The sequence below is a fragment of the Rattus norvegicus genome, chromosome 8, assembly GCF_036323735.1.
Source record: "Rattus norvegicus strain BN/NHsdMcwi chromosome 8, GRCr8, whole genome shotgun sequence".
Lineage (NCBI taxonomy): Eukaryota > Metazoa > Chordata > Mammalia > Rodentia > Muridae > Rattus > Rattus norvegicus.
The window spans coordinates 12614944-12638433 of record NC_086026.1 but is presented as its reverse complement, the minus strand read 5'-3'; the positions used below and the strand labels follow the sequence as shown (position 1 = coordinate 12638433).

Genomic DNA, 23490 nt, shown 5'->3' with positions numbered 1-23490 from the left:
CTTATTGATTACGTGTAATTGAGTTGCACCTTGATGATGTATTCGTAGGAATTCCTCTAACAGCGCTTCTTTATACAGCACAGAAGATTATTTAAAATGAGCGTTTCACTTTAACTTGTATTGAGAAGTAGAATATTAATTAGTAGCTGAGTAAACTCATGTGTTTGAATGTTTAAATGACTAAACAAGATAAAGCATCTATGTTTTCAACTTTGTGTAAAGCAGCCTCTTTAAAAGACAAAGGCTGAGCTTGAAGATCACATTGTAAATGTGTTCTCATTTATTTAACCTGTGGTCTATTTGAGGCTTTATTCTGCAGTAAAGAAATTTATATTTGCAGAAGGGTGTTTGCCGAATGGCATGACTGGTGAATCACATGTGAATATATTTCTTTTCTACTAGATGAAGAAGGCTCTAGAGTTATATGAGCAGTTGCGCCAAAGGACGGGCGTTGTTATTGTTGGTCCAAGTGGTGCTGGCAAGTCTACCCTTTGGAGAATGTTAAGGGCTGCACTTTGTAAAATTGGCAAAGTAGTAAAACAGTACACTATGAATCCCAAAGCAATGCCGAGACATCAGTTATTAGGACACATTGATATGGATACAAGAGAATGGTCTGATGGTGTCTTGACAAATAGTGCTCGCCAAGTAGTTCGTGAGCCTCAAGGTTAGTCACTATTTAATTTATTAATCTTAGTAGCAAACCTGTTTATGATGTTTTCACTGAAGTGTATGTGTGACTTAAAACACTTTATAATGATTATTTGGATATTTTAGTAGATGTTACTATTTTTATTGTTTTGTTGAATTGTTTATGCTGCCATTTTATTCATCACTCAATAGCAAATTAATAGAATAAAAATCAGTGTAATTATTTACTCAGTGATTAAATATAATTCATAACTAATTTACTGAAAGCATATAGAATCCTGGATTAATTAGTTAACATGCCTTCTTAATATAACTGATGTATTTGAACATCATTACATTGTCAGTGTCACTATTTCCTTCTGAGTTATTTTGAAAATTGAAATGGTAGAACTATTTATTTATTGAGAAAAGTAAGTTTTCTCAGTTTACTTTAGTTGTTTTGTTTTTTGTTTTCATTTTGTATTTTTAAGACAAGATCTTAGTATGTAGCTTTGGCATAGAACTTGCTATGTAGACCAGACTGAAGTTGAACTCAATGAGATCTGCTTCCTCTGCCTCTATAGTGCAGCTATTAAAGGCTCATGCCACCATACCTGACTTGGTTTTAAGGAGAAATCACTACTGTGCTAACTCTCAATGAGTAGCTTTTCGAGTACGGTACTTCAGAAATTGATGCCATCAGAGGGCTTTTCAATGAGTTTCTTCATTTTTCTTATAATACTACACTAAGTAAAGGCCTCATGCTACCTTTTCCCGCACTGTTGGTGGCATTTCCTGCTTTGAATTGTTTCTTAGTACAATTTGAATGACTCTGATGTGAGGAAATGCTCAGATGAAATGCTTTTGTTCTTAAAAGGACGGCAAGCATTGCATGTGTAATCTGGCTACTGTTCTTCCCATTCCAGGGCACCATCGTAATACTAAAGTCAGTGGCAGCACTCAGTCTCATTGCCAATGAGAATTAGGTTTCCCATATTTTCTAAAAGAGACATTATGTAATGTACTCATATCTTATTGTAACATGCCAAACACATAGACCAGGAGGTTATTTCAGTTATCTCATTGAGACAGAAATATCCATCTTACACACTGCCTTTCAAGGGACATTGTGAATTCAGTCTGCATGGTTGTAGATGACTATAAGAATACTGTGTTGGTTGTAGCTTATCTTTGAGCAGTAGAAGGAGGATTGTCCACAGCTTGTCTAACGTGGGTAACACTGTTTCCTAAGACACTTCACCTTGCTCAACTCTGCTCTTTATATTAAGATGGAGATTAGTTCTAAGTAATGAAAGTTACTTTACTCCCTAACAGTGCCTGCCTCCCACCGTGTGTGTGTGTGTGTGTGTGTGTGTGTGTGTGTGTGTGTGTGTGTGTGCGTGTGCGTACGTATAATTTTTTAAAGTCCTTGTTCTTGTGTCTTGGAAATAGATGTCAGCTCATGGATAATCTGTGATGGTGACATTGACCCTGAATGGATAGAATCTCTGAATTCTGTTCTGGATGATAATCGGCTGCTCACCATGCCCAGTGGAGAAAGGATTCAGTTTGGTCCAAATGTTAACTTTGTATTTGAAACTCATGATTTAAGTTGTGCTTCGCCAGCCACAATATCTAGAATGGGAATGATATTTCTTAGGTAAGCCACAGATCATTTCTGTACTATATATTAGAGTATAATTTGCTTACCCTTTTAGTTTCATAACTAACAGGAATGGAGTGAATGCAGCCTGGTGGGAGTAGTGAATGCAGCCTGGTGGGAGTAGTGAATGCAGCCTGATGGGAGTAGTGAATGCAGCCTGGTGGGAGTAGTGAATGCAGCCTGGTGGGAGTAGTGAATGCAGCCTGATGGGAGTAGTGAATGCAGCCTGGTGGGAGTAGTGCACATTGTTTATTCAGCACTTGGGAGGCAGAGGCTGGTGTCCACTTGAACTCTCCGAGTTCAAGACTATCCTGTGTACAGGTGAGTTCCAATACACCCAGGGCTACAAAGAGAAACCTTGTCTTTAAAAAAAGTGAGCTTATATGAGTTATGTATTCATACTGATTGTATCTATGATTAGCTTTTTTGTTTGGATTTTAATTGATTCACAGTTTATTCTATTATATGTGAATTATTTTAGCATTTTCTCAAAATTCTAAGTATTTTCTTTAAGAGAAATAGCAATTACTTAATTTCCTTTAAAATTTTAAAATACTGTGATTAAACTCAGAGATGTAAGCATACTCAATAAACACTGGTACAAGGTGCTTAAATCCCAGTAGCATATCTTAGTTACAGAGTTTAAAGTCCATAAGACATTACAGCTAATTCAGCATTGGGGCCCAAGGCCTAAATTTGGCATCGTACACCTTGACAACCTCTTTCCTAAGTCATTTTTTACTTTTTCTCTGAACTGAGAAAAGGCTTAAACAGCAAAAATGAGTGCTAACTAGTTTTAGATTTCACATACTCACTGTCGTGTCCTGGCTAGTTTTAGATGTCACATCCACAGTTACAAGTACTAGCTAGTTTTAGGTGTCACATAATCATTTATATACAAGAACATGGGCATTTGGATCAGATTTATCTTCCAGAGTGAGTTATAGTTTGGCACAGTGTTTAGAGTTTATCACTCATCAAGCTCGTATTTCATGGCAGTTTGAGGCCGATGCACTGCTGTTACTACTGGGGTTTACAGTATATCTGAAATTATTTAACTGCTTGTTTCACTGAAAGTATTATTAGAAACATTTATGTTAAGCTAATCATGATCTTCAATTGGTATTGGGATTAATTATTAAAATTTTATTTCAGGTAAATAGTTTCATTGTAATGTAAATTTCTCATATATTTAGTGTTATGATCTTATGAGAATACAGTAAAAGGTGAATTTACAGGTAAACTTAAAATTTTTATTCAATATTTATCATGTATTTTATATTAATTTAAACATAGTAGAAAGATGGTGCACAGGAAGTAAGATTGGTGTTTATGAAGGATAAAAAGATACGTACCTCATAAGTAGGTTCTATGAATAGTATGCAGAAACAGTCACATACTACTACAGAGGATGATGAATTGTTGGTGGCACAGGTATTGGTTGTATGAGCCACAATGAATATGTATGATTTCATGTAAAATAAAGCTATCTATTAACTTTTAGGTTGTTCTGTATTCTAGTTTGGACCTTTTGCATTTCCTTTATTTCTCCTCATGTTTGCTAAGTATGTGTCTGTGGAGAGGCCCAGTGAAGACTTTTCAGCAGGGTCTTGAGTGCTGCTAATTTGTACAGCGCACACATGGAAGTCACTGGAGCCAACTTTCTTTGCTAACTGCTGACATACTTGAGGGAAGGAGGGATATAAGAACAGGACTTAAGTTGGCTTAAGTTTCTTCCTAAGTAGCTTGCATTTTTATGTTAATCCCCTGTAGTGATGAAGAGACAGATCTTAATTCTCTCATAAAATCTTGGTTGAGGAATCAGCCTGTTGAATACAGAAGTAATCTCGAAAACTGGATTGGAGATTATTTTTCAAAAGCGTTACAGTGGGTTTTAAAGCAGGTGAGTTGACCGTATTTCATGATCACTGAAGTGGGTTGTGTAATTGGGTTGTACCTGCTTTTGCTGCCTTGTGGTAGAGCTCTGCTGGGACCTGGGCACAGAGTAGACATTGTCATTGCTGTCCCTTTCCTGTCCACTTAAATTGCTTTTATTAGTTAGTCTTTGTTTTGTGTCTATGGAATCTTGTCTAACTTACCTGAAAAGCTTGAACACACTGCAATGTCTTTTTTTCAGTGGAAAAACCATTTTGTCTCACCTTATTGTTAATAATTGTCTACATGTACATCATGCTAAATATATTATTAAGCAATTACTTAAAATTCAAAAGGACAGCAAATTATTTACATTAATATTTGAAATGTTTGCTTCTGCAATAAAAATAGACATCTAAGTATGTGAAGTCTAAGCTAGTAAGCACATCTTTTTAGAGAAGGGTCTGTGTGGGGCAGGAGAGTGCCACCGAGGTACATCATGACCATCAGCAGCATTGCCGGAATAATTTACCATGAGGTATGAGTAGACGGTTATAGTCTGTTTTCAAGCATACATGGTTTAAAAAATGATGTGGATTTTCTTTCATGTTATTAATTTTATGAAAAATGCAAACATTCAAAAATTAAATAGCAACTATTCCTTTGATGTCAAATGACTACTAGTCTGAACTTCATCTAAAGGTCAATTTTTTTTCATATCAATTACACAAAAATTGAAAATTTGCTGTTGGTTTTTATTCTTTTGTGTTTGCTTCTGTTCCTTTGTAAGGATGAAACCTGGAGAATTAAGACAAGTTTTAAAATATTGCAAACTAGTTTTCCCTGTCCTTAGAGAAGGAAGATTTAACCCCAGTCTGATGACGGCGTTTCTCTTACTTGCTTCTACCCTAACACTCAGCAAACCTGTTAGTAAGTTGCATTCACACGGAAGTTCTTTCAGGGCAGGCAGCAAGCGTGCCGTGCCCCCTGGTGAATTCCAGAGGGGCTGGTCCTGGCCGTGAGATGCCTGCTCCCTGTGTCTGACATCTGTTGGCCAGGTCGCTGTCCCATTCTAACAGTGCTAGTCCTTGTCTGGTGTTGCTATGTGTGTGATTGTTCGAGGAAGACTGTGACGTTAGCTAGTGCACACTTAGTTCTGAGATTCGCCATGGAAGGGTAAGCTGATTAAATCCTACAGTGGATGGAAGAGTCACCACTCTTCCAAGGGGAAGTAGGTCAGTTTGTCTGTGCTGGTACTTACTTCTGTGTCACTCATAAGGCAGCAAAGAGGTTTGGGCTCATAATTTCAGAACCTCTAGTCTGTCATGACAGGGAAGCAGAGCGGAGCTGATAGAGCTCATGACAGTGGTGGCTTGTGGCTGGGATTCCTTGTATCACTGTACCTCATGTTGTTGTTGGAAGTAGAGAAATAGGCCAGGTCCAGGGGTGGCTGTAAATGTGAACAGGGTCATTCTAGTGACCAACTTCTACAACTGGTTCTCACCTTGTAAAGACTGTACCTTCATGATGGTATCATACTGGAGACGGGTCTCAAAACATGAAACTGTGGTGGGCGTTTCACATGCAAACCACCTTAGCTCTGGTCTGAAGGTTTTAAAATATGTATCTTGTGCAGGTGGGGGAAATGCATCATGTATCTATTTGAGAATTCTAGAATTTATAGTTCAAAAATGGATAATTACTTATAAAAATTATTTTTATATTTTCAAATTATAAATATATATATATATATATATATATATATATATATATATATATATATACTGAAAAGCATCAATAATTCCTACATAAAAAGGAAGGATGGATGTAAAGATTTTTTTTTTGGCAAATGATTTGTATGGTTTGACATTTCCTGGTTAATACCTGTCTTTCCTACCTTGGTTCCATGAATTTTAATCAACAGAATGATTATGTGGTAGAAACAAGTTTGGTTGGGACTGTGATGAATGGTTTGTCCCACCTCCATGGATGCAAATATCATGACCAGTTTATTATTAATCTTATACGAGGACTTGGTGGAAATCTGAATATGAAATCGCGTCTGGAATTTACCAAGGAGGTAAGGAACGTTTTTCAGCCTCTTTTCAGGCACAATCCTCAGCTTTTCTTGACTTTTAACTCTTAACACATAGTGGTAGACTTAACAGGACATCTGTATCAATATGGGCCTGCATTCTTGTTTGTGTGTGTGTGTATGTTTCTGTATATCAAACTTAGAACTTCTGATATTCTGAAGTATTTATGATAGTTTATAATAAGCTAAGGTTTGGAAGTAAGTGAGGCTTGACACTATTTAGCTATATGAATATATTCCATTATTAACTTTAATTTCATAAGAATATAATTTTAAATTATTCTTTAGAATAGTGTTAGCACTTAAAAACACTAGGGTATTTCTAATTATTTCTTCAATAATGTCAGATTATATTTGATCTAGTGGGTCAGAAATCCAATTTCTATATCATAAGGGGCTTTTCTTTTCTTTTTCTATATATGGGTGTTTTCTTGCTTGTATGATTTTGATCCATGTGTGTGCCTGAGCCTGTGTAGGCCAGAATCTAATGTTATATTATCTGCCACTAGAGTTACAGATGGTTGTGAGCTGCTGAGAATTGAATTTGAGTCCTCTGGAAGAGCAGCCAATGCTCTTAACTTTGTCTCAGGCCCCTCCAGGAGTACTTAACTAAGACCAAAACAGTGCTTTCTCTGACCTGTTTGCTTCTCTGTGGCTGTGTGTCCTCTTGCCTCTCACTGTTACTGCTTAGGGCCTTCCTGTATCCTGCTGTGAAACACTGCCGTGTACAGATACGTTCAGTGTGGAAGAGCAGAATGGCTCATAGAGTACTGCAGGTGTAACTCAGATCATAGAGTACTGCAGGTGTAACTCAGATCATGGAGTACTGCAGGTGTAACTCAGATCATGGAGTACTGCAGGTGTAACTCAGATCATGGAGTACTGCAGGTGTAACTCAGATCATGGAGTACTGCAGGTGTAACTCAGATCATGGAGTACTGCAGGTGTAATCCAGATCATGGAGTACTGCAGGTGTAACCCAGATCATGGAGTACTGCAGGTGTAACTCAGATCATAGAGTACTGCAGGTGTAACTCAGATCATAGAGTACTGCAGGTGTAACTCAGATCACGGAGTACTGCAGGTGTAACTCAGATCACGGAGTACTGCAGGTGTAACTCAGATCACGGAGTACTGCAGGTGTAACTCAGATCATGGAGTACTGCAGGTGTAACTCAGATCATGGAGTACTGCAGGTGTAACTCAGATCATGGAGTACTGCAGGTGTAGCTCAGATCATGGAGTACTGCAGGTGTAACTCAGATCATAGAGTACTGCAGGTATAACTCAGATCAGCTCTTGGAAACACTGGAAAGAAAGTGCTTTGCCATTCGTGAAGTCTGCAATTTGAGAGAATACTATTAAAACTTGAATATATTTTATACTTTTATAATTTGATCTATAAATATCTACTCAGCTGGTGTTTTCTTTTTTTCTTTTATTGGCTATTTTCTTTGTTGACATTTCAAATGTTATCTCCTTTTCCAGGTTCCCCTCCAGCAACCCCCTATACCATTCCCTCTCCTCCTGCTTCTGTGAGGGTGGTCAACCACACCCCCATCCCCCCTCTCCGCCCTTGCATTTCCCAACACTGGGGCATCAAGCCTTCACAGGACCAAGGGCCTCTCCTCCCATTGATTCCAACAAGGTCATCTTCTGCTACATATGTGACTGGACCCATGGGTCTGTTCATTTGTAATTTTTGGTTGGTGGTTTAATTCCTGGGAGCTCTGGGGAATCTGGTTAGTTGATATTGTTTTTCTTCTTATGGGGTTGCAAACCCCTTTAGCTCCTTCAGTCCTTTCTCTAATTCCTCACCGGCTCAGTCTCATGGTTAGCTGCAATCATCCTCGTATGTATCAATAAGCCTCTGGCAGAGCCTCTCTGGAGACATCCATATTAGGTTCCTGTCGGCAAAAACTTCTGGGCATCAGCAATAGTGACTGGGTTTGGTGGCTGCATATGGAATGGATCCCCAGGTGGGGCAGTCTCTGGAAGGCCTTTCCTTCAGTCTCTGCTCCACTCTTTGTCCCGGTATTTCCTCGAGTGAGTATTTTGTTCTCCTTTCTAAGAAGGACTGAAGCATCCACATTTTGATCTTCCTTCTTCTCGAGCTTCATATATTCTGTAAATTGTATCATGTATATTCTGAGGTTCTGGGCTAATATCCACTTATCAGTAGGTGCATACAATGTGTGTTCTTTTGTGATTGGGTTATCTCAGTCTGGATGATATTTTCTAGTTCCATCCACTTGCTAAGAGTTTCATGACGTCATTGTTCTTAATAGCTGAGTAGTATTCCTCTGCAAATGTACCACATTTTCTGTATCCATTCCTCTATTGAAGGATATCTGGGTCCTTTCCATCTTCTGGCTATTATAAATAAGTCTGCTGTGAACATAGTGAAACGTGTTTCCTTGTTATATGTGGGAGCATCTTTTGGTATATGCCCAGGAATGGTATAATTGGGTCCTCACGTAGTACTATGTCCAATTTTCTAAGGAAGCACCAGACTGATTTCCAGAATGGTTGTACCAGATTGCAATACCGCCAACAATAGAGGAATGTTTCTCTTTCTCCACATCCTCGTTAGCAGCTGTTGTCACTTGAGTTTTTGATCTTAGCCATTCTCACTGGTATGATGAGGAATCTCAGAGTTTTTTTGATTTTCATTTTCCTGATGAATAAGGATGTTGAACATGCCATTAGGTGCTTCTTGGCCATTCGATATTCCTTAACTGAGAATTCTTTGTTAAGCTCTATACCCTATTTTTTAAAAGGATTATTTGGTTCTCTGGAGTCTAACTTCTTTTTTTTTTAATATCTTTTTTTCTTCTATCTTTATTAAATTGGGTATTTCTTATTTACATTTCAAATGTTAATCCCTTTCCCAGTTTCCAGGCCAACATCCCCCCTCCCCCTCCCCTTCCCCTTCTACATGGGTGTTCCCCTCCCTATCCACCCCCCCCATTGCCGCCCTCCCCCCATAGTCTAGTTCACTGGGGGTTCAGTCTTAGCAGGACCCAGGGCTTCCCCTTCCACTGGTGCTCTTACTAGGCTATTCATTGCTACCTATGAGGTCAGAGTCCAGGGTCAGTCCATGTATAGTCTTTAGGTAGTGGCTTAGTCCCTGGAAGCTCTGGTTGGTTGGCATTGTTGTTCATATGGGGTCTCGAGCCCCTTCAAGCTCTTCCAGTTCTTTCTCTGATTCCTTCAATGGGGGTCCTGTTCTCAGTTCAGTGGTTTGCTGCTGGCATTCGCCTCTGTATTTGCTGTATACTGGCTGTGTCTCTCAGGAGATATCTACATCCGGTTCCTGTCAGCCTGCACTTCTTTGCTTCATCCATCTTATCTAGTTGGGTGGCTGTATATGTATGAGCCACATGTGGGGCAGGCTCTGAATGGGTGTTCCTTCAGTCTCTGTTTAAACTTTGCCTCCCTATCCCCTCCTATAGGTATTCTTGTTCCCCTTTTAAAGAAGGAGTGAAATATCTACATTTTGGTCACCCTTCTTGAGTTTCATGTGGTCTGTGCATCTTGGGTAATTCGAGCATTTGGGCTAATAGCCACTTATCAATGAGTGCATATCATGTGTGTTTTTCTGTGATTGGGTTACCTCACTCAGGATGATACTTACTACTTCATTCCATTTACTTATGAATTTTATGAACTCATTGTTTTTGATAGCTGAGTAATATTCCATTGTGTAGATGTACCACATTTTTTGAATCCATTCCTCTGTTGAAGGGCATCTGGGTTCTTTCCAGCTCCTGTCTATTATAAATAAGGCTGCTATGAACATAGTGGAGCATGTGTCTTTGTTATATGTTGGAGCATCTTTTGGGTATATGCCCAAGAGAGGTATAGCTGGGTCTTCAGGTAGTTCAATGTCCAATTTTCTTAGGAACCTCCAGACTGATTTCCAGAATGGTTGTACCAGTCTGCAATCCCACTAACAATGGAGGAGTGTTCCTCTTTCTCCACATCCTTGCCAGCATCTGCTATTGCCAGAGTTTTTGATCTTAGCCATTCTGACTGGTGTGAGGTGGAATCTCAGGGTTGGTTTAATTTGCATTTCCCTTATGACTAAAGATGTTGAACATTTCTCTAGATGCTTCTCAGCCATTCGATATTCCTCAGCTGTAAATTCTTTGTTTAGCCCTGAACCCCATTTTTAATAGGGTTATTTGTCCCCCTGCAGTCTAACTTCATGAGTTCTTTGTATATTTTGGATATGAGCCCTCTATCAGTTGTAGGATTGGTAAAGATCTTTTCCCAATCTGTTGGTTGCCGTTTTGTCCTAATGACACTGTCATTTGCCTTACAAAGGGTTTGTAGCTTTATGAGATCCCATTTCTCCATTCTTGATCTTAGAGCATAAGCCATTGATATTTTGTTCAGGAAATTATCTCTATTGCCCATGTGTTTGAGATTCTTCCCCACTTTTTCTTCTATTAGTTTGAGTGTATCTGGTTTGATGTGGAAGTCCTTGATCCACTAGGACTTAAGCTTTGTACAGGGTGATAAGCATGGATCGATATACATTCTTCTACATACTGACCTCCAGTTGAACCAGCACCATTTGTTGAAAATGTTATCTTTTTTCCACTGGATGGTTTTGGCTCCTTTGTCAAAGATCAAGTGACCATAAGTGTGTGGGTTCATTTCTGGGTCTTCAATTCTATTCCACTGGTCTATCTGCCTATCTCTGTACCAATACCATACAGTTTTTAATCACCATTGCTCTGTAATACTGCTTGAGTTCAGGGATGGTGATTCCCTGAAGTCCTTTTATTGTTGAGGATAGTTTCAGCTATCCTGGGTTTTTTGGTATTCCAAATGAATTTGCAAATTGTTCTCTTTAACTCTATGAAGAATTGGATTGGAATTTTGATGGGGATTGCATTGAATTTGTAGATCGCTTTTGGTAAAATGGCCATTTTTACTATATTAATCCTGCCAATCCATGAGCATGGGAGATCTTTCCATCTTGTGAGATCTTTAATTTCTTTCTTCAGAGACTTGAAGTTCTTATCATACAGATCTTTCACTTGCTTGGTTAAAGTCACACTGAGGTATTTTATGTTATTTAGGGCTATTATGAAGGGAGTTGTTTCCCTAATTTCCTTCTCATCTTGTTTTTTGTGTAGAGGAAGGCTACTGATTTGAGTTAATTTTATACCCAGCCGCTTTGCTGAAGTTGTTTATCAGGTTTAGTAGATCTCTGGTGGAACTTTTGGGATCACTTAAATGTACTATCATATCATCTGCAAATAGTGATATTTTGTCTTTCCTTTACAATCTGTATCCCTTTGATCTCCTTTTGTTGTCTGATTGCTATGGCTAGGACTTCGAGAACTTTATTGAATAAGTAGGGAGAGAATGGGCAGCCTTGTCTAGTCCCTGACTTTAGTGGGATTGCTTCAAGTTTCTCTCCATTTAGTTTAATGTTAGCTACTTGTTTGCTATGTATGGCTTTTACTATGTTTAGGGATGAGCCTTTATTCCTCTTCTTTCCAGGACTTTTATCAGGAAGAGGTGTTGAATTTTGTCAAATGCTTTCTCATCATCTAATGAAATGATGATGTGGTTTTTATCTTTTGTTTTGTTTATACAGTGGATTACGTTGATGGTTTTCCATATATTAAACCATCCCTGCATACCTGGAAAGAAGCCTAGTTGATCATGAAGCATCATTGTTTTGATGTGTTTTTAGATTTGGTTTGCAAGAATTTTATTGAGTATTTTTGCATCAATATTCATAAGGGAAATTGGTCTGAAGTTCTCTTTCTTTGTTGGGTCTTTGTGTGGTTTCCGTATAATTGTAATTGTGGCTTCATAGAAGGAATTCGGTAGTGCTCCATCTGTTTCAATTTTGTGGAATAGTTTGGACAGTATTGGTATGAGGTCTTCTGTGAAGGTCTGAGAGAATTCTGCATTAAACCCATGTGGTCCTGGGCTCTTTTTGGTTGGGAGACTTTTAACTACTTCTTCTATTTTTTTTTAAGGAGTTATGGGGTTGTTTAAATGGTTTATCTGTTCCTGATTTAACTTTGGTTCTGGGTGTCTGTCTAGGAAATTGTCCATTTCCTCCAGATTTTCAAGTTTTTTTGAATATAGGCTTATGTATTAGGATCTGATGTTTTTTGAATTTCCTCTGATTATGTTGTTATGTCCCCCTTTTCATTTCTGATTTTGTTAATTTTGACCCACTCTTGTGCCCTCTGGTTAGTCTGGCTAAGCGTGTATCTATCTTGTTGATTTTCTCAACGAACCAGCTTTTGGTTCTGTTGATTCTTTCTATGGTCCTTTTTGTTTCTACTTGGTTGATTTCATCCCTGACTTTGATTATTTCCTGCCTTCTACTCCTCCTGAGTGTATTTACTTCTTTTTGTTCTAGACCTTTTAGGTATGCTGTCAAGCTGCTGATGTATGCTCTCTCCTGTTTCTTTCTACAGGCACTCAGAGCTATGAGTTTTCCTCTTAGCACAGCTTTCATTGTGTCCCATAAGTTTGGGTATGTTGTACCTTCATTTTCATTAAATTCTAAGAAGTCTTTAATTTCTTTCTTCATTTCTTCCTTGACCAGGTTATCATTGTTCCACTTCTATGTATATGTGGACGTTCTTTCCTTATTGTTATTGAAGACCAGCCTCAGCCCATGGTGTTCTGATTGGATGCATGGATTATTTCTTTCTTTCTGTATGTGTTGAGACTTGTTTTGTAACTGATTATATGGTCAATTTTGGAGAAAGTACCATGAGGCGGTGAGAAGAAGGTATATCCTTTTGTTTAGGATAGAATGTTCTATAAATATCTGTTAAGTCCATTTGTTCCATAATTTCTGTTAGTCTGTATATGTCTCTGTTTAATTTCTGTTTCCACAATTTGTCCTTTGATGAGAGTGGGGTGTTGAAATCTCCTACTATTATTGTGTGAGGTGCAATGTGTGCTTTGAAATTTAGTAAGGTTTCTTTTATGTATGTAGGTGCCCTTGTATTTGGGGCATAGATATTTAGGATTGAGAGTTCATCCTGGTGGATTTTTTCCTTTGATGAATATGAAGTGTCCTTCCTTATCTTTTTTGATGACTTTTGGTTCAAAGTCGATTTTATTTAATATTAGAATGGCTACTCCAGCTTGCTTCTTCAGACCATTTGATTGGAAAGTGTCTTTCCAGCCTTTTACTCTGAGGTAGTGTCAATCTTTGTCTCTGAGGTGTGTTTCTTGTACACAGCAAAATGCTGGGTCCTCATTACATATCCAGTTTGTTAATCTGTGTCTTTTTTATTGGGGAATTGATTCCATTGATATTGAGAGATATTAAGGGATAGTGATTGTTGCTTCGTCTTATTTTCGTATTTGGAGATGAGATTATGTTTGTGTGCTTCTCTTGTCTTTGTTTATTGCAAAAAGATTATTTTCTTGCTGTTTCTAGGGTGTAGTTTGCCTCCTTGTGTTGGACTTTGCCATTTATTATCCTTTGTACGGCTGGATTTGTAGAAAGATATTGTGTAAATTTGGTTTTGTCATGGAATATCTTGGTTTCTCCATCTTTGTTAATTGAGAGTTTTTCTGGATACAGTACCCTGGGCTGGCATTTGTGTTCTCTTCGCGTCTGTATGACATTTGTCCAGGATCTTCTGGCTTTCATAGTCTCTGTTGAGAGGTCTGCCTTTATAGGTTACTTGACTTTTTTCCCTTTCTGCTTTTAATATTCTTTCTTTGTTTTATGCATTTGGTGTTTTAACTATTATGTGACGGGAGGTGTTTCTTTTCTGGTCAAATCTATTTGGAGTTCTGTAGGCTTCTTGTATGTTTATGGGCATCTCTTTCTTTAGGTTAGGAAAGTTTTCTTCTATGATTTTGTTAAAGATATTTACTTGCCCTTTAAGTGGGGAATCTGCACTCTCTTCTATACATATTAACCTTAGGTTTGCTATTCTCACTGGGTTCTGAATTTCCTGTATGTTTTGGGCTAGGAACTTTTTCCGTTTTACATTATCTTTGACAGTTGTGTCGATGATTTCTATGGAATCTTCTGCTCCTGAGATTCTCTCTTCTATCTCTTGTATTCTGTTGGTGATGCTTGTATCTGTGACTTCTGATCTCTTCCCTAGGTTTTCTATCTCCAGGGATGTTTCCCTTTGTACTTTCTTTATTATTTCTATTTCCATTTTAAACTCCTGGATTGTTTTGTTCATTTCCTTCTCCTGTTTTGTTGTTTTTTTTTTTCCATTAGTTCTGTAAATGATTTTTGTGTTTCCTCTTTAAGGGTTTCTAGTTTTTTACTTGTATTTCTTGCATTTCCTTAAGGGAGTTTTTTTATGACCTTCTTAAAGTCCTCCATCATCATGATAAAATGTGATTTTAAATCTAGATCTTGCTTTTCTGGTGTGTTTTGATATTCAGTGTTTGCTTGGTGGGAGAATTGGGCTCCGATGATGCCAAGTAGTATTGGTTTCTGTTGCTTGGGTTCCTGTGCTTTCCTGTCGCCATCAGGTTGTCTCTGATGTTAGTTTTTCTTGCTGTTTCTGACCGTGGTTTGACTGTCGTGTAAGCCTGTGTGTCAGGACTGCTGTAGATTTGTTTTCCTGTTTTCTTTCAGCCAGCTATGGGAACATAGTGTTCTGCTCTCAGGTGTAGTCTGTCCTGTGGGCTGGCTTTCAGCTCTTCCTGTGGGCAGGAACCAGAAGGGTCCTGCCCCTACTTCTTCTAGGTCCCTGTGTGCAGGCATCCCTGATGGCACAAGGCCCCTTCTTGAGTCAGGAATGTTGGCAGAGAGTAGTCTCCTCTGGTTTCCCAGGAGTGTCTGCCCCTCTGAAATTCTAGCTTTTCCCCCCTACAGGATTTGGTCCAGGGAGCTGTTTGACCAGTTTAGTTCATATCCAGGCACAGTCTGGATCACGGCCCTCCTGCAGCTTGACTGCTCTTGTATTCCTGTGTCCAGAGGCACTATACAGTTTCCTCTTGGGCCAGGAAGTGGGTAAAGGTGGGTAGAAGTGGCAGTCTTTCCTTCCCTGCAGTCTCAGGGTTGCCCACACTTCTGGGTGATCAATTCTCCCACGGGGTTTGAGAGCAGGGAGCTGTGGGCCAGGATCAACGAGGTTTGGGCGCCAGCTAGAATCTGGAAGAATCTGGTCCCAGAGGAATTCTGTCTTTGTGTGTCCTGAATCCACCAGGCAGGTCACTTCGGGCAGAAATGTTCGTCTTACATCTGGTCTCAGGTCTGAAGTTGCTCCTCAGGGCTAGCTTTCAGTTCTGTGTGAGGGTAGCAACCAGAAGGGAGTCTAACTTCTTAAGTTCTTTCCATATATTAGATATTAGCCCTCTATTAAATGTAGGGTTGGTAAAGATCTTTTCCCAATCGTTTGGTTGCCATTTTGTTTTATTAACAGTGTCCTTTGCCTTACAGAAGCTTTGCAATTTTCTGAGGTCCCATTTGTTGATTCTTGATCTCAGAGTATAAGCCATTGGTGTTCTGTTCAGGAAATTTACCTGTGTGCCTCTGTGTTTGAGGCTCTTCTCCACTTTTTCTTCTAGTACTTTGTTGAAAATGCTGTCTTTTTTCCACTGGATGGTTTTAGCTCGTTTGTCAAAGATCAAGTGACCATAGGTTTGTGGGCTCATTTCTGGGTCTTCAATTCTATTTCATTGATCTACTTGCCTGTCTCTGTACCAATACCATGCACTTTTTATCACTATTGGTCTGTAATACTGCTTGAATGACCTGACGGGATGGTGATTCCCGCAGAAGTTCTTTTGAGAATAGTTTTTGCTGTCCTGGGTTTGTGGTTATTCCACATGAGTTGCAAATTGCTCTTTCTAACTGTATGAAGAATTGAGTTGGAATTTTAATTGGCATTGCATTGAATCTGTATATTGTGTTTCGGTAAGATGGCCATTTTTACTACATTAATCCTGCCAATCTGTGATCATGGGAGATATTTCTGTCTTCTGAGATCTTCTTCGATTTCTTTCTTCAGAGATTTGAAGTTCTTTTCATGCAGATCTTTCAGGAGCTTTGTGAGAGTTTTATATTATTTGTGACTATTGTGAAGGGTGTTGTTTCCCTGATTTCTTCCTCATCCTATTTATCCTTTGAGTATAATAATAAAAACACCAAAGACTCAAAATAAAGAATGAATATAAAATGCGGTCAGGTAAAAAGGTCAGGTGTCATACAAAGGCAGATCTTTAAGAATTACACTAGACTTCTCATCAGAGACTATGAAAGCCCTAAGACCCTAAGAGAACACAAATTCCATCCCAGGATAGTATAACCAGCAAAATTCTCAATTAATATAGAAGGAGAAACCAAGATATTCCATGACAAAATCAAATTTACACAATAACTTTCCACAAATCCAGCCCTACAAAGGATAATAGGTGGAAAACTCCAACACAAGGAAGGAAATTACACCTTAGCAAAAGCAAGAAAGTAATCTTCTTTCAATAAACCCCAAAGAAGGTAGCCACACAAACCTAATTCCACCTCTAACAACAAAGATAACAGGAAGCGACAATCACTTTTCCTTAATACCTGTTAACATCAGAGGACTCAATTCCCGAATAAAAGGATATAGACTAACAGTCTGGATACATAAAGAGGACCCAGCATTTTGCTGCATACAGGAAACGCACCTCAGTAACAAAGACAGACACTACGTCAGAGTAAAAGGCTGGAAAAAAATTTTCCTAGCAAATGGTCCCAAGAAACAAGCTGGAGGAGCTATTCTAATATTGAATAAAATCAACTTTCAATCAAATGATATAAAAAAAGACAATGAAGCATACTTTATAATTGTCAAAGGAAAAATCCACCTAATGAAATTTCAAATCTGAACATCTATTGCAAGGGCAGCCACATTCAGAAGAGAAACTTTACTAAAGCTCAAAGCACACATTGCACCTCAAACAATAATAGTGGGAAACTTCAGCACCCCAATCTTATCAGTGGACAGATCATGGAAACAGAAACTAAACAGGAACAGTGTAACAAACAGAATTTATGAACCAAATGGATTTAACAAATATTTATAGAACATTTCACCCTAAAATGAAACAATATATCTTCTCAGCACTTCATGTTACCCTCTCCAAAATTGACCATATAATCGGTCACATAACCAGCCTTCACAGATACGAGAATATTGAAATAATCCCATGTTTCCTATCAGATCATCACAGATTAAGGCTGGTCTTCAATAACAACAAAAACAACCAAAAGCCCATATAGATATGGAAGCCGAACAACACTCTACTCAATGATAACCTGGTCAAGGAAGAAATAAAGAAAGAAATTAAAGACTTCTTAGAATTTAATGAAATTGAAGGCACAACATACCCAAACTTATGGGACACAATGAAAGCTGTGCTAAGAGGAAAACTCATAGCTCTGAGTGTTTCCAAAAAGAAACTGGAGAGAGCATACACTAGCAGCTTGACAGCACATCTGAAAGCTCTGGAACAAAAAGAAGCAAATACACCCAAGAGGAGTAAAAGGCAGGAAATAATCAAATCAATGAAGTAGAAACAAAAAGAACTAAACAAAGAATCAACAAAATCAGGAGCTGGTTCTTTGAGGAAAGAAGAGAAACCTTTAGCCAGACTAACCAGAGGACAGAGAGACAGTATTCAAAATAACAAAATCAGAAATGAAAAGGGAGACATAACAACAGAAACTGAGGAAATTAAAAAAAAATTATCAGGTCTTGCTACAAAAGCCTATATTCAACAAAACTGGAAAATATAGATGAAATGGACAATTTTCTAGACAAGGTACCAAGGTTAAATAAGGATCAGATCTTATAGTCCCCATAAGCCCTAAAGAATTAGAAACAGTCATTAAAAGTCTCCCAACAACAACAACAACAACAACAAAAAGCCAAGAACCAGATAGGTTTAGTACAGAATTCTATCAGGTCTTCATAGAAGACCTAATACCAATAGTCCTCAAACTATTCCTCAACATGGAGATAGAAGGAACACTACCCAATTTGTTCTATGAATCCACAATTACACTTATACCTAAATCACACAAAGACCCAACAAAGAAAGAGAACTTCAGACCAATTTCCTTTATGAGTAACAATGCAAAATACTCAATAAAATTCTCACAAACCAAATCCAAGAACACATCAAACGATCATCCATCATGATCAAGTAGATCCAGAGATGCAGGGATAGTTCAATATATGGAATTCTGTCAGCATAATCTGCTATATAAACAAACTTGAAAAAAAATCTACATGGTCATCTCATTAGGTGCTGAGAAAACATTTGACAAAATCCAATAGTCCTTCATGTTAAAAGTCTTGGAAAGATCAGAAATTGCAGGTTCGCACCTAAATATAATAAAAGGAATATACAGCAAACCAGTAGTCAATATCAAACTAAATGTAGAGAAACTTGAAGCAATCCCAGTAAAATCAGGGACAGACAAATCTCTCCCTACCTAATGAATATAATAGTACTTGAAGTCCTAGCCGAGCAATTAGACAACAAAAGGCAGTCAAAGGGATTCACGGTTGAGTAAGTCAAAATATCACTATTTGTAGATGGTATGGTAGTATGCTTAAGTGACCCCAAAAATTCCAGAGAGCTTCTAAACTTTATAAAAAACTTCAGCAAAGTGGCTGGATATAAAATTAAGCTGGTGCTTTCTTAAATATGTTATTGTACTTACTATCATATTGAGGTAAAATGCTATTTTATTTTAATGTTTGCTTAGAAGTGAAGTGTATACAAACAATTTTTAAAAAGATAGTTTACGGGGTTGGGGATTTAGCTCAGTGGTAGAGCACTTGCCTAGCAAGCAGAAGGCCCTGGGTTCAGTCCCCAGCTCCGGAAAAAAAAAAAAAAGAAAAGAAAAGAAAAGAAAAGAAAAGAAAAGAAAAAGACAGTTTACTGTGGAGATACTTACTTTGTTGAATATGTAAAAATACCTCTTTACAACATTTTCCTTTCAAGGTCTTTAATTGGGCACGGGAGACCCCTCCTGACTCTCACAGGCCAATGGACACCTACTTTGACTGTGACCGAGGGCAGTTAGCGTCCTATGTACTGAAGAAGCCAGAGAGCCTGACAGCTGATGACTTCAGCAGTGGCCACAGCCTTCCTGTCATTCAGACTCCTGATATGCAGCGAGGTTTAGATTATTTCAAACCCTGGCTAAGTTCAGAAACCAAACAGCCATTTATTCTGGTAGGACCAGAAGGATGTGGCAAAGGGTAAGAAAATGCCTTCAGAATTTATTTCCTTTCTCTCCAAGGATTTAAAAGTTTATATTAGGTTTCCTTTGGTTAAAAACACTTGGATTTTTATGAAGAAAACTTTCCATTTCCACTCATGTTTAAGAAAAAATGACCAAGATTGTCATTTTCTCTGCCAGGTTATATGGTCTTAGAAAATACATATAGTCGCAAATCTGAACCCCTTATATACACTTACAGATTAATGTGTGAGTTAACCATAATGTAACAGTTGAGTGCAGCTCTCTTACTAACAATAATATCCAGCTTAATAGAGGCCACCTGTATTTAGCGTGCACATCATTTATGTTTTAGGAGTAAACCTGAATTATTTGTTTTACATGTATCTTGGCAGAGTAATAATTTGAAAAAATCACACATAATTAGGCTAGTTAAGAAAACAAAACTGTTGGGGAATTTAAATCTTTTCATAAACTATGGGAGAACAAAACTAACATGTTCTGTATACCTGGTAAAACTGAAGTTAAGATGTCCGCAAGAATTTTAGGAATACTTTCAAATACACATTTTTCCCCAGTTTAAAAGTTAGGAAGTTACTTTGGTGGCTATGGAAACTATTTCTGTATTTATTATTTTCCTTCTCAACATCATTGGAAGTAATCTAGAAAAAAGATATCAGTTCCATATTTGAGTGTAAGGAGTATTTTGTTGGGCACATTTTCCCAGTGAGATGTCCCCAGTGTCACCTGTCTTTTCCAGGATGCTGCTCAGGTATGCCTTCTCTCAACTCCGCTCCACCGAGATTGCCACTATCCACTGCAGTGCCCAGACTACTTCTCGACATCTTCTGCAGAAACTGAGCCAGACTTGCATGGTAATCAGTACAAATACTGGTCGAGTATACAGACCAAAAGATTGTGAAAGACTTGTTTTGTATCTAAAAGATATCAACCTGCCCAAGCTTGATAAATGGGGGACCAGCACTTTGGTGGCTTTCCTCCAGCAGGTAAGTTTTAGCAGCTGACACCTTTACCTATAATTAAAACCAGTATCATTTCTTACAGATACAAAATCTGCGTTCCTTCTGTTGGACCAGTTGTATCTAGCACATATTAGAATTTGAATTTTGAAATAGTTAAGTCTTATTCTAGATCAGTCATTCCCCAGTTGGAAATCTGTTACTTTTCTTCCCTACTAGTTGGGACAGTGTGGGAATCAGCAGCTTGGGTAAGGGAGGGAGCTTTTCATGTGTGTCTGTGCTTGCTCTGTAGTTTCTTTTTCTCTGAAAGTCTGGGTTCCTCTTTGGCTGTGTATCACATGTTCTTACTCAGTATAAAAGCTTTATTCCTCTATGTATTATATCATAGTAAAAGTACCAGGCTTTTAGAGTTCACTATGTTTATGTCTATGCAACTGTAGAATATGATAATATAGTTATGGCAAAGCTTGAAATATTTTCCTTATTATTTCTTGACTCCTGGCTTTTTTTTAATTGCTAGTAGATGTAGAATACTATTTGGATTTTACCATTTAATGGAATGAAAACATTTTGAAAGAGGAGGAATCAGATAACATTAACTGGATGCTGGGTAGCACAGTACGATTTTTCAGGACATAAAAATTTAACACATTTTAATTACTGACTTAGGTAGAAGATGGTGGTTACATATAGAAATAATTAAAATTTGGATATTACTGCATGTTATGATTAATCTTGATGGTCAAATTGACAAGATTTGTCCTCATTATACAAGGAAATCTCTTGGTGTGAGTGCATGAAGATTTTCGAGAGTGAGCTAATTAAAGTGGGAAAACCAAACCTCAATGTGGGCAGCACTCTTAATCTTGCTGGAGCCCCGACTGAGTTAAATGGATCAGGAATCTGGGCTGCAGAGTTTGTTATCTTCTTGGATGGCACCAGCCATTTCCTCTTCCTGCTGCCCTGTGGGCGGGCATGCTGGGGTAGACTGACTGTCTCTGAACTACAGACCTGTGGGCGGGCATGCTGGGGTAGACTGTCTGTCTCTGAACTACAGACCTGTGGGCGGGCATGCTGGGGTAGACTGTCTCTGAACTACAGACCTGTGGGCGGGCATGCTGGGGTAGACTGTCTGTCTCTGAACTACAGACCTGTGGGCGGGCATGCTGGGGTAGACTGTCTCTGAACTACAGACCTGTGGGCGGACATGCTGGGGTAGACTGTCTGTCTCTGAACTACAGACCTGTGGGCGGGCATGCTGGGGTAGACTGTCTGTCTCTGAACTACAGACCTGTGGGCGGGCATGCTGGGGTAGACTGTCTGTCTCTGAACTACAGACCTGTGGGCGGGCATGCTGGGGTAGACTGTCTCTGAACTACAGACCTGTGGGCGGGCATGCTGGGGTAGACTGTCTGTCTCTGAACTACAGACCTGTGGGCGGGCATGCTGGGGTAGACTGTCTGTCTCTGAACTACAGACCTGTGGGCGGGCATGCTGGGGTAGACTGTCTCTGAACTACAGACCTGTGGGCGGGCATGCTGGGGTAGACTGTCTGTCTCTGAACTACAGACCTGTGGGTGGGCATGCTGGGGTAGACTGTCTGTCTCTGAACTACAGACCTGTGGGCGGGCATGCTGGGGTAGACTGACTGTCTCTGAACTACAGACCTGTGGGCGGGCATGCTGGGGTAGACTGTCTGTCTCTGAACTACAGACCTGTGGGCGGGCATGCTGGGGTAGACTGTCTGTCTCTGAACTATAGACCTAGGCTTGGGTTTGTCAGGTGCTTTGTCAGACCAAGAAGATAAGCAACCAGTGTATGATTTTAGTATGATTAGAGAAATCAAAAATAAAAACCATTTATAAACGTTTGTTTTCATATAGGTGTTGACATATCAAGGATTTTATGATGAAAATTTGGAATGGGTTGGACTGGAGAATATTCAAATTGTAGCTTCCATGTCAGCTGGAGGAAGATTGGGGCGACACAAGCTGACCACCAGGTTTACATCTATTGTTCGTCTTTGTGCCGTCGAGTATGTATCTTAGTAAAGTTTTTTTTTTGTTTTCTTGTTTGTATTTTATTCAGGATACCCACCAAGAATATTTCAAAATGTATAAGCCAATATGTTTTTTTCCCAAACTTTTGACACTGGTTTAGAGTATGTTAGGTCTTTTATACAAGGAGATAAAACTCTGTGTGTCTGTACCCCTAAATATCAGGAGCAGGAGTCAACCTGGTTAGTTAATGCTTAAGTATATTGTACCTGTTGGTATGATCTTATATAATGTTCTGACATGTTATCTAATGCATAATGTTAAGTTAATTTAACATATATATTTATCACTATGATGAAAATACTTAAGGTTCTTTCTTTTTATAGTATTGGAGATTAATTTTGGGGTCCCCTTATATTAGTCAACTATTCTATTTCTGAGCTGTGTCTGCAACCCTACCAAATCCCCCCCTAACTTGTGAACTGTATAGTATACAACATTGCCTCCAATTTCCCACCAGACCTTCTTGCTTGCTCCTGTCTAGATGCAGCTTCGTTTCATTACCAGCCTTCCCCAGACCTTCTTCCCTCTCTACTGAGGCCAGTTCCTCCTAACAATCACTCCACTCTTCAGTTTTATAAATGCAGCGGTTTGGGACTACGTGACAGAGACTATGTGCTGTCATGTCTGTATTTCTGAGCTTGTCTTACTTTGCTTAACCTCGCCAGTCCTGTCCATAATTGTTTGAACTGCCTAGGCTTATTTAGATGTATATGAACCACATTGTGTCTTTTCTTTACTCTATCGATGGACACTGGGGTTGTTTGTATTGTGTATGGGGCGTCATGAATAATACTACCGTGACCATGGGAGTGCAGATGACTTTTGTTTCCTTTAACCATAAAAGTGGTGCATTGTTAGACATAAATGTTTTATTAATCTCACAAAACTAGTATTATTAAAATGTATGGAGATAAGTAACAGGAACTGGATCTGATGAAAGGTGATTTAGAGCTCATGACTTGGGATGGTGTCCA

General features: G+C 38.7%; 1 protein-coding gene across 6 annotated transcripts in view; it reads left to right on the top strand.

Annotated features, from left to right (window-relative positions):
- The window catches only part of Dync2h1 (dynein cytoplasmic 2 heavy chain 1), a 223121-nt gene that overhangs the window by 58642 nt on the left and 140989 nt on the right, over positions 1-23490 (top strand). For all 6 annotated transcript variants that reach the window (XR_010054024.1, NM_023024.2, XM_063266106.1 and 3 more), the window contains 7 exons: positions 403-667; positions 2083-2290; positions 4067-4196; positions 6093-6248; positions 19236-19495; positions 20237-20483; positions 22340-22491. Coding sequence is in view for 5 of the 6 variants with exons in the window: in NM_023024.2 (NP_075413.2) it covers positions 403-667; positions 2083-2290; positions 4067-4196; positions 6093-6248; positions 19236-19495; positions 20237-20483; positions 22340-22491 (1418 nt within the window). In the remaining variant the exon portion in view is untranslated. The remainder of the gene's footprint in view (positions 1-402; positions 668-2082; positions 2291-4066; positions 4197-6092; positions 6249-19235; positions 19496-20236; positions 20484-22339; positions 22492-23490) is intronic.